General features: G+C 37.7%; 1 protein-coding gene across 1 annotated transcript; it reads left to right on the forward strand.

Moving 5' to 3' along the window:
* The first annotated feature begins 280 nt into the window (after window positions 1-280).
* LOC142176288 (uncharacterized) lies at window positions 281-4,820 on the forward strand. The gene is made up of 7 exons (XM_075243418.1): window positions 281-313; window positions 920-1,070; window positions 3,491-3,576; window positions 4,066-4,198; window positions 4,241-4,389; window positions 4,443-4,632; window positions 4,708-4,820. The coding sequence occupies exons 1-7, from the start codon at window positions 281-283 to the stop codon at window positions 4,818-4,820; spliced, it is 855 nt and encodes a 284-aa protein (XP_075099519.1).
* The last annotated feature ends 10,612 nt before the right edge of the window (window positions 4,821-15,432 follow it).

The following is a 15,432-nucleotide window of genomic DNA, read 5'->3' on the forward strand; positions in this document are numbered from 1 at the left end:
CGAGATTATAATGTTATTTTTATCCATATGGGAGGGTGAAATAATAATTCCGAAATAACTAATTTTCGGATAATTAATACTGGATAATTTATTTCCCAATCAAACGATCCCTTAGTGATTCAAACTTATTTTTATCCATGACACGAAGGCTGGTCAAAGAATGATGATTAGCAAAGAGGCACGAGTCACAACAGATACGAGCAGAGGCACAAGCAGAGGCACGAGCAAATATTCAAAAGACTCGACGCTCGTACCTATTTAAATCCAAAAATTAAGGAGAATGAATCGGACAGCACAAGAGAGTACAGATACGGTATTTAATAAGCATTAAATACTGAAAACGTTAGAGAATCTATATTGAATTACAATGATTACCATTGTAACGTAGCATTAAATGCCTTTAATTGTTATTATGACAAAGGCAAAATGTATATCTTAGAAATAACTATAAAAAGAGAAGACTGATCATTTGTAAACACAAAAAAAATCACTGAAAAGTACTGAATTACATTGTTTGTTCTGTTCATCTTATTATTATCGAAGCCAATTTCTTTTATTCATTTTATATATTGATTATCAGTAACCCGAGTTCTTTGAAAATAAAGCTTTGACCGAAATTTCACTTTTTGGTTAAACAAATTGGTTCTGTTACCGGGAATCTGATAATCTATTCTTTCTTAGCCTAACCTTTTTTGTTGTATCAACCATGTCAAACATTAATGACAACACTCAAGGAAACCAGGGAAACCATCAACTCCAGGGAAATCCACAAGATGATCGCACCCCGATCCCTTCTCCACAGAGCTCCCCTCGGCGGTCTTGAGAAGGCACTCCTGATGGATCTTATTCAAATACAAATGCTCAATTTGAAAACGATGAAGCTGTCAATGAAGCTTTGCAAAAGCTAATCGCTCAACAGGTCAATAAAGCTCTTGAGGCCTTTGTCAGCCAGTTACCTGTTGCACCACCAACACCAACTCCAAATAACAACACTTTGGAGAACCTTCGTTCTGGACTTGCTAATTCAGGTAGTGGTGGAATCCCTAGCGAGTCACGAGATGGAGAATCAGGTAACTTAGTCAATTCTGATTTATAAAATTTAGTGTTAACATTGCAGAAACAGCTCAAGGAGCAAAGTGACCGCGTAGAGCAAATATCTGGAGTACCGCCCGTAATCAAAGGGATAGATATGGATAAATATTCACAACAACCTTGGAAGCCAAGTGTTGCTCCCCTCCCAATTCCAAAGAAATTCAAAATGCCCGATATTCCAAAATACGATGGAACAACTGATCCACGAGACCACGTGACTGCATTCACAACAGGCGTAAAAGGCAACGACTTGACCAAACAAGAAACTGAATCAGTATTGGTCAAAAAATTCGGTGAAACACTCACTAAGGAAGCATTAATATGGTATTCTCTTTTACCCCAAAATTTCATAAATTCTTTTGCTGAGCTTGTAGATTCATTTATCAAAGCACATTCGGGAGCTCAAAAAGTCGAAAAAAAAAATGGAAGATATTTTCAAAATCAAGCAAGGGGACTCAGAGTTTCTTAGAGAGTTCGTGGATAGGTTGCAGCGTGAAAGAATGACGTTACCGCGTGTACCAGACAATTGGGCACCTATAGCCTTCACTAGTAAATTGAATGAAAAAGGCTCAGAAGCCACGAGGTGACTCAAGGAAAGTCTTCGTGAATTCCCAACAACAACGTGGAATGACGTTTACAACAGGTATAACACGAAGCTAAGGATAGAATAAGATATTATCTCACGGTCTCAAAAAGAGGAAAAGGTGAGTTCGAGACGGGCGAAAACCGAAAAAAGATCCGGTAAAACAGATACGAACCATATATGGGCCCAGTGAGAAAAGATTCACGATCAAAATAGGACAATTCAAGGTACGATCATAGATCGAGGAATAGAGAGTCGGGCTCATCATCAAGATTTTGGAATGATCGAAACACGCGAGAGTCGCGGGATGATGATAGAAACTTGAAGGCAAGATTTGGCGGTTATAATTTTAATGTAAGCACTTCCGAGCTCGTAGTTGTTTTAAGAAGCATGGGTGAGAAGGTGTGGTGGCCAAAAAAATGAGATCGAATCCAAACAGGCACAATCCTGATCACTAGTGCGAATTTCACAACGATCAAGGTCATAAAAAGGCAGACTGTAGGTTGCTACAAGGTGAAGTTGATCATCTATTAAAGCAAGGGTATCTCACCGAATTATTCAGTGAGAAAGGTAAGCAAGCATACATGAAGAATAGGCAGGATCCCCCTAAACCACCTTCTCCCAAAAGAACCGTTAATATTATAAGCGGAGGTGAAGAAATCAATGGTGTGACGAACACAGCAGCCAATAAAGTTTCAAAGGTCACAATTACCCATGGCAAACGGGTTCGACATGTCTTAGAGGAAGAAAGTATTACATTTGATGATGCAGATGCGGATGGCGTATTAACTCCACATAACGATGCACTGGTAATATCTCTACTTGTACATGATACTAATGTGAAACGAGTTTTGATTAATCCAGGTAGTTCCGTGAACATTATTCTGCTAAGAGTACTACACGAGATGCAAGCTGCAGATAAATTAGTACCAAAGGCGCATACTTTGTCTGGATTCGACAATTCCAGCGTTGTGACGAAAGGGGAGATAATACTTACTACATTCGCATAAGGAGTTGTCAAAGATACAAAGTTTCAGGTTGTAGAGATGGAGATGGCTTACAATATGATTCTTGGGAGACCATGGATCCACGAGATGGATGTTGTTCCATCTACCTTACATCAAGTTATTAAACTTCCATCACCATGGGGAATATGTCAAATCCGTGGGGATCAACAGACATCCAGGAGCATCAACTCCGTAGCAGATTCAAGTACAAGAAACGAAGAAAAATAGCAGTTACAGAATCCAATTTAGGATATCACAACACAAGTCTCAACTGAATAAGGGTGAACAGATGTGGACTCAAGGCCTGATTCCATTCAGGAACCAGAGGAAAACGAAAATATCAAAACAGCGATTGAAGAACTGGAGGCTGTAGATTAATTTACACAATGGCCTAAAAGGAAAGTCTACGTAGGGGCCAATCTAAGCCAAGACATGAAAGGTAAGTTGATTGAATTTTTGAAAACTAACATGGATTGTTTTGCTTGGTTCCATTCTGATATGACAGGAATACCACCAGAGGTAATGACTCACAAATTAAATGAAGACCCATCATATCCACCTATCAAACAAAAGAAGAGAAAGCAAGGAACTTTCAAAAATCAGGTGATTCAATATGAGGTCCAAAAATTACTTAAAATTGGGTTTATCCGCGAGGTAAAGTATCCTAATTGGTTAGCCAATATTGTTGTGGTACCGAAAAAGAATGGTAAATGTCGAGTTTGTGTAGATTACACATACCTTAACAAAGCTTGTCCTAAAGATTCTTTTCCATTACCACATATAGATCAACTAATTGATGTTACTGCAGGTCATGAGTTGTTAAGCTTTTTAGATGCGTATTCAGGATACAACCAGATCAAGATGGATCTTATAGATGAAGAAAAAGCTTCACTTGTAATAGACAGAGGGACTTACTGTTATAAAATAATGCCTTTTGGTCTCAAAAATGCTGGTGCAACATATCAAAGACTAGTGACCAAAATGTTTCAAGAACATTTGGGAAAAACTATAGAGGTCTATATAGACAATATGCTCGTTAAAACTCAACATTCAGGGGATCATATATCACACTTGTCTGATACGTTTTAGGTCTTGCGAAAATTCAATATGAAATTAAATACTGAGAAATGTGCATTCGGTGTTGCATCAAGTAAGTTTTTGGATTTTCTTATTTCTAACCGTGGTATTGAAGTAAATCCCGCACAGATTAAAGCCATTGAAGAAATCCCTGACATGCTTATAAGTAAAAAAGAAGTGCAGAGGTTGACAGGAAGAATTGCAGCCTTGGGGAGATTTATTTCCAAATCATCAGAAAAGTGCTTTAAATTCTTTTCAACTCTTAAAAAGCAAGATCAATTCGAATGGACTGAGGAATGTCAACAGGCACTCAAAAATTTGAAGACATACCTATCAAATCCGCCGTTGCTCGCAAAACCCAAGGTTGGGGAAAGATTGCTCATCTATCTTGCCGTCTCCGAAGTAGCGGTAAGTGTTGTGTTAGTTTGTGAAGACCAAGGTAAACAATCTATAATTTATTATGTCAGCAAATCATTATTAGATGCGGAGATGTGGTATCCTCAATTGGAAAAGCTTGCACTTGCACTAATCATGGCATCTAGAAAACTAAGGCCTTATTTTCAATGTCACCTTATTGCTGTAGTAACTGTTTATCCATTAGTAATATATTACACAAGCATGAGTTGTCAGGTAGGTTAGCCAAATGGTCTATAGAATTAAGTGAATGTGACATCACATACCAGCCTAGAAACGCAATAAAATCTCAGGTATTAGCAGATTTTGTAGCTGATTTTAGCCAAGGAATGCAATTAGAAGCAGAAAAAGAATTACAGGTGTTCAACGGATCTAATCCAGGAATTTGGACCTTATTTACTGATGGTTCATCTAATGTGAAGGGAGCAGACTTAGGAATTATTTTGGTACCACCTACTGGTGAAACCATTCGACAAGCCATTAAATGTCATTCTATAACTAACAATAAAGTAGAGTATGAAGATGTGATTGCAGGTTTAGAACTGGCACGGGAACTCGGCATTAATCAGATTGTAATCAAAAGCGATTCGCAGCTCATAGTTAACCAAGTGTTGGGGACTTATACTGCCAGGGAAGCACGAATGTAACAGTATTTAGAGAAGGTACGGGATTTGATTAGGCAATTTCAAACCTGGAAGGTCATGCAGATACCAAGAGATGAAAATGTTGAGGCAGATGCCCTAGCCAATCTCGCATCTGCGGCAAACGTGGCAAGCAATGAAAATGCTTCCGTAATTCAGTTGTTTCATTCAGTCTTCGATCCAGACAAAAATGAGGTAAATTTTAATAAATTAATCTGGGATTGGAGGAACGAGATTGTTGCTTTTTTGCAGTATGGTACCATCCCTGAAGACAAGAAAAAAGCTCACGTGCTTCGAAAAAAGGTTGCTCGATATTGTTTAAAGCAAGGCAATCTTTATCGAAAAATGTTCGGTGGTCCCTTAGCAAGATGCGTCGGGCCTTCTCAGACAGAATATGTAATGAGAGAAATACACGAGGGGCATTGTGGGAATCACGCTGAAGGAAGATCACTAGTAAGAACCATGATTAGGGCAGGTTATTTTTGGCCTAAAATTGAAGAAAAAGTGGAAAATTTCGTGGCTAAATGTGATAAATGACAAAGGTACGGTAATAACATGCATAGACCTGCGGAGTTGTTACATCCGGTCATTGCACCGTAGCCTTTTATGAAATGGGGGATGGATATCGTGGGTCCGCTACCACAAGCAAAAGGACAGGTAAAATTCTTGCTTGTACTCACTGACTACTTTACTAAATGGGTAGAAGCGGGAGCATTTAAACAGGTATGAGAAAAAGAAGTCAGAGATTTCATTTGACGAAATATCATATGTCGATTCGGTGTGCCAACGGAAATCGTGTGTGATAATGGCCCTCAATTTATTGGCGCACAAATCACAGAGTTTTTTCAAAGTTAGCAGATCAAAAGGGTTACATCCACACCTTATCATCCGGTGGGTAACGGACAAGCTGAGTCAACAAATAAAGTCATTATCAACAATTTAAAGAAGTGTTTGGAGGAATCCAAAGGTAATTGGCTAGAATTGCTACCTGGTATTTTATGGGCATACCGCACGACAACAAAAACAAGTACGGAGAAATACCATTCTCATTGGTGTATGGAGCTGAAGCCTTAATTTCAGTTGAGATAGGAGAGCCAAGCATGAGGTTTACACAAGCGTCAGAAGAATCCAGTGATGAAGAAATGCGCATAAACCTTGATCTACTTGAAGGAAAAAGGGAAGTTGCATTAATAAGAATGGCAGCACAAAAGCAGGTCATGGAACGATACTACAATCGAAAAGCGCGCCTAAGATACTTCAAGATTGGGGACTTTGTGCTCAAAAAAGTTTTTCAATCTACGAAGGTGGCCAATACGGGAAAATTAAGTCAACCAGGGAAGGACTCTACAGGATTCATGGTATCGTATGGAAACGATGGATGACAAGATACTACCTTCACATTGGAATGCCGTTCACCTGAAGAGATATTATTTTTAAGGAATACCCACGGTTAGGTATCCATATTTTAAAATTTTATTTTTGAATTGTTAAAATTTTACTAATGATTTTAGATGATAGGCAAAAGCTAGCCCATACTAAATGATGAATCACGGCCTGCAAGGCACGTGGGATAAATTAAAAATCCCGGTCTAGGGTTACAACTATTCTGATAGAAATTCAGACAGGTTAAGCAGTCTTTATCTATAATCGCACATCCGAGTCCTGTGTGTTTTTCCTTTTCAAGGAAAGGACCAAATGAGAGGAACAATCAAGTTCTCGAGACTTCATACTTCAAAGCTCAAACACTTGGGGGACTATTAATATACATAGACATGTGTATAAAGAAAGCAAAGAAGATTGGAAAATAATCAAAGTTCAAGCCTGAGAAGTTTACTCATTGAATGAGTCAAGTGCAAAGCAAAGTCATGAGCTAAGGCCAAAGAAAAACCTTATCATAGTTAGGGTAAAGGCAATGTACTGAAACGGGTTATAAGTAAAAACCTTGTGTTCATTTTCTTTTTTGAAATCTATTATAAGGAAAACAGTTACGAGAAAGTTATAGAAGTAATTTAAATACATGTAAAGTGTTATTTAAAACTTGACAAAGTTCAAATAAAAACATGTCGAAGTTATTCCAAAAAAAAAACATGTGTATTCCTATTTCTTTTATCGTGTATTAAAACCATTATGAAGTTAAGACGTCTTCTTCATTAAGCGTTGAATATAAAAAAGCTCTCTTTTATAAAATTCATGATTAATTCAAGTATTCATGAAGTTAAAAAAAGCATTTTTGAAAAATAAAATGCAAGTTATTCAGTAAGTCCTTAAAAATAAAGGCAAGAATAAACAAAACAGAAGTTCGAACAACAACGGAAACTTCTTAATATTAAAAAGTATAGACTCAGTATGAACTTAGTCATGAACCAAAAGTTGTTTATACAAAGCACCCCATGAAAGGTCTGGGGACTTAACATTTTTAACAAACCCTTAAAAAAAGACTAAGGGTTACAACCACATACCACCAAAAAAAACAACAAAGGAAGTCAAACATCATAAACTTTTCACTAAGAAGTTGAAGGAACTGAAGCAGGGTCATCAGCAGCAGCAGGCTCAACTTGACTTGAAGGAGTGGGGATACCCGTATCATCTTCAACATTTCCAGAAGCTTCAGCGACGGGAGAAGAAAAATCTTGGTTCTGCTGAGTCTTCTCAATAGTCTTTTTGATCTTAGATAACTCAAATTCCAAGTTGAAATTCTCCTGGCTAACTTTAACAAGAATATCATGGCAAGAATTTAAAAATGCCCAACTCACTTCAATGACAGTTTTATCGTTAAGAATCTCATAATATCTTTCTCAGTCAGCAATTTCATTTCTTAGCTTCTCATTTTCAGCCAAGGCAGATTCATAAGAAGTTTGAAGAGAAGCGTGGGAATTTTCTAAGGAGCAAACTTTATCAGAAGATACCCAAAGGTCTTCTTGAGTTTAAGTCAAAGTCTGCACGAGTTCACCAGCATATGTTTCCTTCTTATCTAAGAGATCCTTCAACTCTCTGATCTTTTTACTTGCCTTGGAGAGTTGCTCAGAAAAAGAGGTTTCGAGACGATTCTTTTCTTTACCTGCTTGATTTGATGAAGCCTTTTCAACCGCCAACTCTGAAGTCAAAGCCCTTACCTACTGCTCTAAGGTACATTTACTTTCTTCTAATATTTCCATGTCGATTTGAAGACTTTCAAACTGTTCCTTCCAATTATCCGCCTCCATTTGGTAGTCACGCGCTTATTGCTCTGAGAGGGAAACCCTCTTCATCATCTCTGTGCCAATTAGAATGACCTAAAAAATAAGGGGGGGGGGGGGGAAGATGAGAACACTGAAAATAGAAAAAAGGTAAAGTAAAGTTTGAAAAAAAGGATACCTTTAAGGGAGCATGCACTATATCGTTCATCAAAGTCAAGGAACTGTGGCCATCAAGTTTAGCTCTTTCAACTGGACCAATCAATGGCTTCAACCGCACGTCAGCTCGACCTGATTTCCTCAAAAGGTTGACCTAAGTAGGAACTTCAATAGTAACTTGCCTCATGGCTTCACTTCTACTTGAGGAACCAACCTCAGTGTAATGAACAGTTGAAGGATGAGTAGTCGAAGGAGGAACTGTAGAAGCAGTCAAAACAGCCTGGGGAGGAACAACAACAGCCACGACTGGCAAATGAGGTATCACAGGAACGGGAGTAGAAAAAGAAGCAAGAGATGCTTCATCAGAAATCGGATCTAAGTTTACACTTCCAAACCCGCGGTTAAAAAATTGCTCAACTGAATCATGAGCATCAGCGGGAACAACATCATTAAGAATCATCACCGGGGCTTCAACATACTTGGTAAGAGGAATAGAACGAGGGGAAAGGCTTCATCATCAGAAATGATTCGTCTACGAGCTCGTGGCCTTTTTACCAAGGAACCCCCCATCTTCTTCTTCCTCAGAATCTTGGCCAACAACAGATTTTCTTTTCGATGAAGAGCCCAAAATTATCTCTTGGGCCCTATCTAAAGAAACTCGAGAAGCTACGACCGCCTTAGCACTAGTACCTCGAACGTCAAATCCTGATAAAAAGAAGGATTAAAATAAGTTCTGGAGGAAGCAATAAATAAATAAAAACTCTTACCATGAGTTTTCACTTTCCAACCAAACCGTTGGGAGAGAGCTTTCCAAGATCTACCCTCCATTGGGGCTGTATTCAACAATTTTCCTACCCAACCACAGAAATTGGGAATTTCATCAACAATTCCCATGGTTGCTGGAAAAGAAAAGGAAAATTAGGATAATGATCATCAAAATTGAAGAAAAAAAGTACGAGAAAGTTATTAAAAAGAAAGATCACGTTCAAAATTCCACTTCTCAGGGAAGGGAATATTTTCATCACCCACTAAACCAATAGTGGGGGCAGCAACAAACCTGGCGTACCAGCCACGGTCTCTGTCATCTTTTGGACTGACCAGAACTCTTTTGCTCCTTGCTACTAAAGTAAAAACACTTTGGCGAAAGAGTCTGGGAGAGTAAAGGTGAATAAAATGGGCAAAAGTGAAAGGCACACCGACCATTTTAGTCAAATGCCTCAAATAGGCAACAGCCCTCCACACTATGGGGCCAATTTGACCTAAACAGACGTTGAAAAAACGACAGAATTCAAGGATAACAGGGTCAATAGCAGGTTTGAAACCTAATGTGAAAGGGTATATATAAACAAAAGAAAACCCAATTAAATAGGAGGTGATCCTTTGATTCACATTGGGAATTATAATAGGTAAGTCATGACTCCAATGGCAGTCTTTACGAACTAAAGAAATCAAACCTTTAGTGATCTGAGTTGTATAAATATCAGCACGATCCAAAGAGGACACTTGGTTTCTAAGGGATTCTCTATCATTGTAGAAAGATAGTTTCGCAGGAACTATTTCCTCTACTGAAGGTTCACGAAGAGGTTCAGAGGGTTCATTACCTCTAGAAGAAGACCTTTGAGAAAAAGAACCTCTGGTTCTAGAAGAAGGACTGGAACTAGATGAAGGAAGAGAAGAACCACGTATGGATGAAGACCCTAAATTACGTAGTCTACCTCCTCTTCTGCTCCTACTAGGGGAAAGGGGAAAGTTATCAACTATATGGGGACTCTTCTAGGGTTAGGGTTTGATGAAGACATGATAGTACGAGGAAGAAGCAAACAAGAATTTAAGAATTGAATATTCAGAGAACTTTATGTGAGAAAGACAAAGGTGAAAACTATATTTATAATAAGAAGCAACCGTCAAAGGAAAAGGTGCAATGATGGAAAGGACATAATGAGAACTGTCGCTTCGTAATTGGTGAAGCTGTAAAAGTGTTGCAAAGTCGCAGAACCAATAAAAAGATGTCATGTATAATAAGCATTAAATGGAAGTGACAATTGAAGCGTCGATTCTAAAATAGCATTAATGGCGACAAATATTCCCGCTTTAAAATCCACTTCCCAAATATTCAATTGATGAATAAATGGCAAGTGGGGGGACTATCTATATTGGAAAAATTGAGTTTATATATATTGAAGTGATTGAAAGATGATGTGTCATGACACGAAGGCTGGTCAAAGAATGATGATTAGCAAAAAGGCACGAGTCGCAACAGATACGAGCAGAGGCACAAGCAGAGGTACGAGCAGATATTCAAAAGACTCGATGCTCGTACCTATTTAAATCCAAAAATTAAGGAGAATGATTCCGACAGCACAATAGAGTACAGATACAGTATTTAATAAGCATTAAATACTGAAAACGTTAGAGAATCTGTATTGAATTACAATGATTACCATTGTAACGTAGCATTAAATGGCTTTAATTGTTATTATGACAAAGGCAAAATGTATATCTTAGAAATAACTATAAAAAGGAGAAGACTGATCATTTGTAAACACATAATAAAAGATCACTGAAAAGTACTGAATTACTTTGTTTATTTCTGTTCATCTTATTATTATCGAAGCCAATTTCTTTTATTCATTTTATATATTGATTATCAGTAACCCGAGTTCTTCTAAAATAAAGCTTTGACCGAAATTCTACTTTTTGGTTAAACACCAAGATCAAACATAATCGATTGTGTCTAGCTTAACATTGCTACATTAGTTTGCCCATCTTTTTTTGAAATAAGGAGGAATTCTCATACGTAGCCAAATTGGAAAAATTGATTATGATTGTTAGCCCATAAACTCAATTTACACATAATAATAGAAATATATTACCTTTTATGGACAAATTCTGTTTTACAACTTCTTTGAAATAGGGACTTTCTAATTAATAAACCACACTCCATAAAAAGAGAACTGATAAGTTATGTGCCTTTGTATTTTGATAATTTAACAAACTTCAATGAGAACCAGATAGGAAACCTGATACATAACCTTAAAGTGCTCAGTACAACAAGTCATATATCTGGCATAAGTTCCAATCATATCGGTCAAAAAAACGGCAGAAAGAACAGATGGCTATCAGTTCCTCCGATCACAGTACAAGTTAACTCCTTACAGCTATTAAAGTTTCTAGTTGTTGCCTGCAAACGCAACAATGCAGCATGTTGTGTACCAAATACTTGCTTACATCACCCCAATGACCTCACTTATATATTACCAACATGAGTCAAGGGAAAACACACACTTGCAAAACCTAAATCATTAAGTCTCTTTCAAGTGTGTTGTCGCCTTCATTGACTCCAAGGCTAGAAGAACAAAGTAACTTCAGAGAAAAGGACCAGATCCCAATACCGAGTTCATCGTGCGACCTTAGCATTGTTGTATCTTTGTTATTGTTATTCACTTGTAGTTCCTACTCAGCTTAGTTAGAAGCATCTTGTAGGATATCATTTGTAAATCATAAACTATGTGTTTGTGTTTGGCTAGAGTTAGTCAAAATGGTGGCTTTGTAACAGAGTTGTTAAAAAGAGATTTTCAATAGAGTTATTGCAAGTAGGCGAGGGATTAAGAGTTTAATTCTTAGGTTACAATAGGTTGAAATCTAAAGTTGCTCGGTTAGTGAAGCTAAAATCCTACGAGTGTAGGTCGTGGTTTTTAATACCGTGAGCTGGGAGTTTTCCACGTAAAATATTGTTGTGTCATTTACTTACTGCTATGTGTGTGTGTTCCGTGGGAATTGATAGAGAAATCGATTATTTATTCAGTTTGGTGGATCTCTTAGTTTACATCAATTGGTGTCAGAGCAGGTTCATTCTATAAGCCTAACACCTAGAAAGGATCCGCATGGCTCCTCCACCAAATTTTGAAAAAGGTCAATCAACCTATAGACCATCAAGATTCAATGGACAATACTACGGCTAGTAGAAGACAAGAATGCATGATTTTATCATGGTTGAAGATTCAGAACTTTAGGATGTCATTTGTAATGGACCCTTCATCCCTATGAAGACCATTGGCAATATAGCAGTGACAGTCCCAAAGACAAGGAAGGAGATATAATGATGCAGACCGCAAAGCTATAGAGAAAAACTTTCGAGCAAAGAAGATCCTTGTCTGTGGTATTGGACTAGACGAGTATAATAGAATATCAGTTTGTCAATCTGCCTAAGAGATTTAGGAAGCTCTCCAAACTGCACATGAAGGAACAACCCAAGTCAAGCAATCAAAGATCGACATGCTCACTACTGAGATGAACTCTTCAAGAGGAAGAATCATGAGTCCATTCAAGACATGCATACTCGATTCACTTCCATCATCAATGAGCTCCATTCTCTAGGAGAGATCATTCCAAGGAACAAATTAGTCAGGAAAATACTCAGTATATTACCTGATTCTTGGGAGAGTAAAGTCATTGTTATCACGGAGGCAAAAGATCTGAAAAAGCTGACGATTGACGAACTCATTAGAAATCTGAAGACCTACAAAATGAAGAAGAAGAAGCACCATGAAAGAAGAGAACCCAAAAAGGAGAAGAACCTGGTTCTCAAGGAAGACAACAGTGACAAGTGGTGATGATGATGCTATGGCCTATTTGACAAGAAAGTTTCAGAAAATGGTTCGCAGAAATGGGGCTATTCCGAAAAAGGACAGTTCTAGCAAACCAAAGGGCTATGATTGTTGTCACAAATGCGCGAAGCCATAACATTTCATAAAATATTGTCCTCTCCACAAGCAAGATCAGTACAAGCACAACACATACAAGACGGCCAAGAGGAACTAGGTTCCTAACATGAAATTTAAGAGAAAAGATGTCGCTGTCAATATTGTGAAACAAGCTCTTACTGCATGGGGAGATTCCTCTAATTAATCTGAGGGATATGATGAATAAGGCGACACCTCTATGATGGTCTCGTTGAAAGCAAAGCAGCTGAATATGACCCTATCTTTTCCCTGATGGCAAAATCTGATGAGGATGAAGATGATGATGATGATGATGATGATGATGATGATGAGGTAAACTTTCTAGACATTCAAAGAAATTTGAAGTATTACTCTTTAAAGAAACTTGTATCCTTAGCAAATATTCTGATTGATGTTTATCATAACCTTATCAATGATAAAAATATTTTAATTGTGAAATTAAGAGAGGTAGAACAGAGAGATGATTTACTAGTAGTAGTTGTTGATTTAAAAGAAACCATTGAGGATTTAAAGAATGAAAAGAATGTTCTAACTGAGAAAATTTAAAAGGTAGAGCATGAGAGAGATGACTTGTTGGTAGTAGTTTTGGATCTAAAGGAAACGATAGAGGAATTAAAAAGGAAAAACAGTTCTAGAAACGGTTCAAAAGGTAAGGAATCGGCGAGTAAGGCACACCTTAAACCTGAAAATGAGCTGAAAATGGTAAAATTTAGTTTATCTGCTGAACTTGAAAGAAAGAGACAACTTCAGGAGGATCTAAGCAGGGTTAAAATGACCTAGATAAATCCCTAAAGTGGATTTGGTCCTATGATATAATCACCTTCATATATAAAAGTAACGGGGGAACATGCAGGGAATTAGGTTCCAAAAAGAAAAGGATTCTTACAACCCGCATAGCAAATATGTTATTGTCCCTGATAATTGGCTTTGAACCCACCATGGTAACACATGCCATTTTAAAAAACTCATGTAAAGCTAGATTCAGTCCCAACAGAAAGATAAAGTTTTTGTTGAAAAAGTACCTACTGCTAAGGAACTTGGTCCCTACAATAAAAAATGTGTGAGGACTGTTTGGACAAGAAGGAGTTTAATTCGCCTTTTTCCTTACTAGTTTGGGTCCCTTAGTCTAATCTGTGATTCCCTTGTGTAGAGAGTAGTGAAAGGAAGCACCCAAAGATGGTATATGGATAGTGGCTGCTCTAAACATATGACTAGAAGTACTAATGATTTCCTTTCACTCAAAGCCCTACAAGGTGGGAATGTGTCCTTTGGCAATAGAAAAAAAGGATACATTCTGGAAGTTGGAAAAGTTGGGAAGACACTCACTCACTCAATTGAGAATGTGTATTATGTGAATGGCCTCAAAAATAGCATGCTGAGTGTCTCTCAAATCTGCGACAAAGGAAATAAAGTGGAGTTCTTATCAAAGTCATGCACTAACACCAATCTTGTGACTGGTGAAGTAGTTTTGATGGCAAAAAGATTCAAAAACATCTACGTAACTGACTTTGAGTCCTTAAATAGTAGGGACCTTACATGTTTGAGTCTTGTTGATGATGATGCTGAACTATGGCACAAAAGATTAGGACATGCAAGTTTCTCCTTGCTGAACAAGCTAGTTAAGAAGGACCCGTTCCGTGGGCTAACAAAGTCAAGATTCAAGGATCACAAAGTGTGTGATGCATATATGAAAGGAAAGCAAGCCAGGTCCTCCTTCAAGCTAAAAAAGGAAGTAAGCACCTCAAGGCCACTAGATCTTCTCCATATGGATTTACGTGGACCTGTGAGGGTGCCCAGCAGAGGAGAAAAGAAATACATTTTTGTCATTATAGATGACTACTCCAAATTCACATGGACGTTGTTTCTCATAACCAAGGATGAAACGTTTCCAGTCTTTACTGCTTTTGTAAAGCATATTCAAGAAAAAATGAGCCACAATGTTGTAAGCATAAGATCTGATCATGGTACAGAATTTGATAATGCAAAACTTGATGAATTCTATGCTGAAAATGATATAAGTTATAATTTTTCGGCTCCCAGAACACCCCAACAAAATGGCATTATGAAGAGGAAAATAGGACTCTTGAAGACATGGCAAGGACGATGCTAATTGACAGTGGTGTACCAAAGAGCTTTTGGGCTGAGGCGGTGAACATTGCCTGCTATTTGATAAACAGGTGCATGATTAGGTCTCTCTTAAACAAGACCCTATATGAATTGCTAAATAGGATATCACAACCCGAATTTTCTACCCTCGGGAGTCGTGATGGCGCCTACTAATACGAGCTAGGCAAGCCAATTAATTGCACAATTTACCTTTTTATCCATTTTATATTCATTAACAATTTCGAAGTAATAGCACTTGAACAGCGGAATTGACATAATCGGAAGAAAAACAACAAACTATCTGAACATAAATATCTAGTACAACTGTTTGAGTCTCAACTACCCAGAACTAGTGTCACAGTTTCACAGACAGTCTAAGAATACTACAAATAAAGAGTCTGAAGAAATAAATACAACATTGTCTCTAGAAATGCGTGA

The sequence above is a fragment of the Nicotiana tabacum genome, chromosome 22 (genome assembly GCF_000715075.1).
Source record: "Nicotiana tabacum cultivar K326 chromosome 22, ASM71507v2, whole genome shotgun sequence".
NCBI classification, from domain to species: Eukaryota; Viridiplantae; Streptophyta; class Magnoliopsida; order Solanales; family Solanaceae; genus Nicotiana; species Nicotiana tabacum.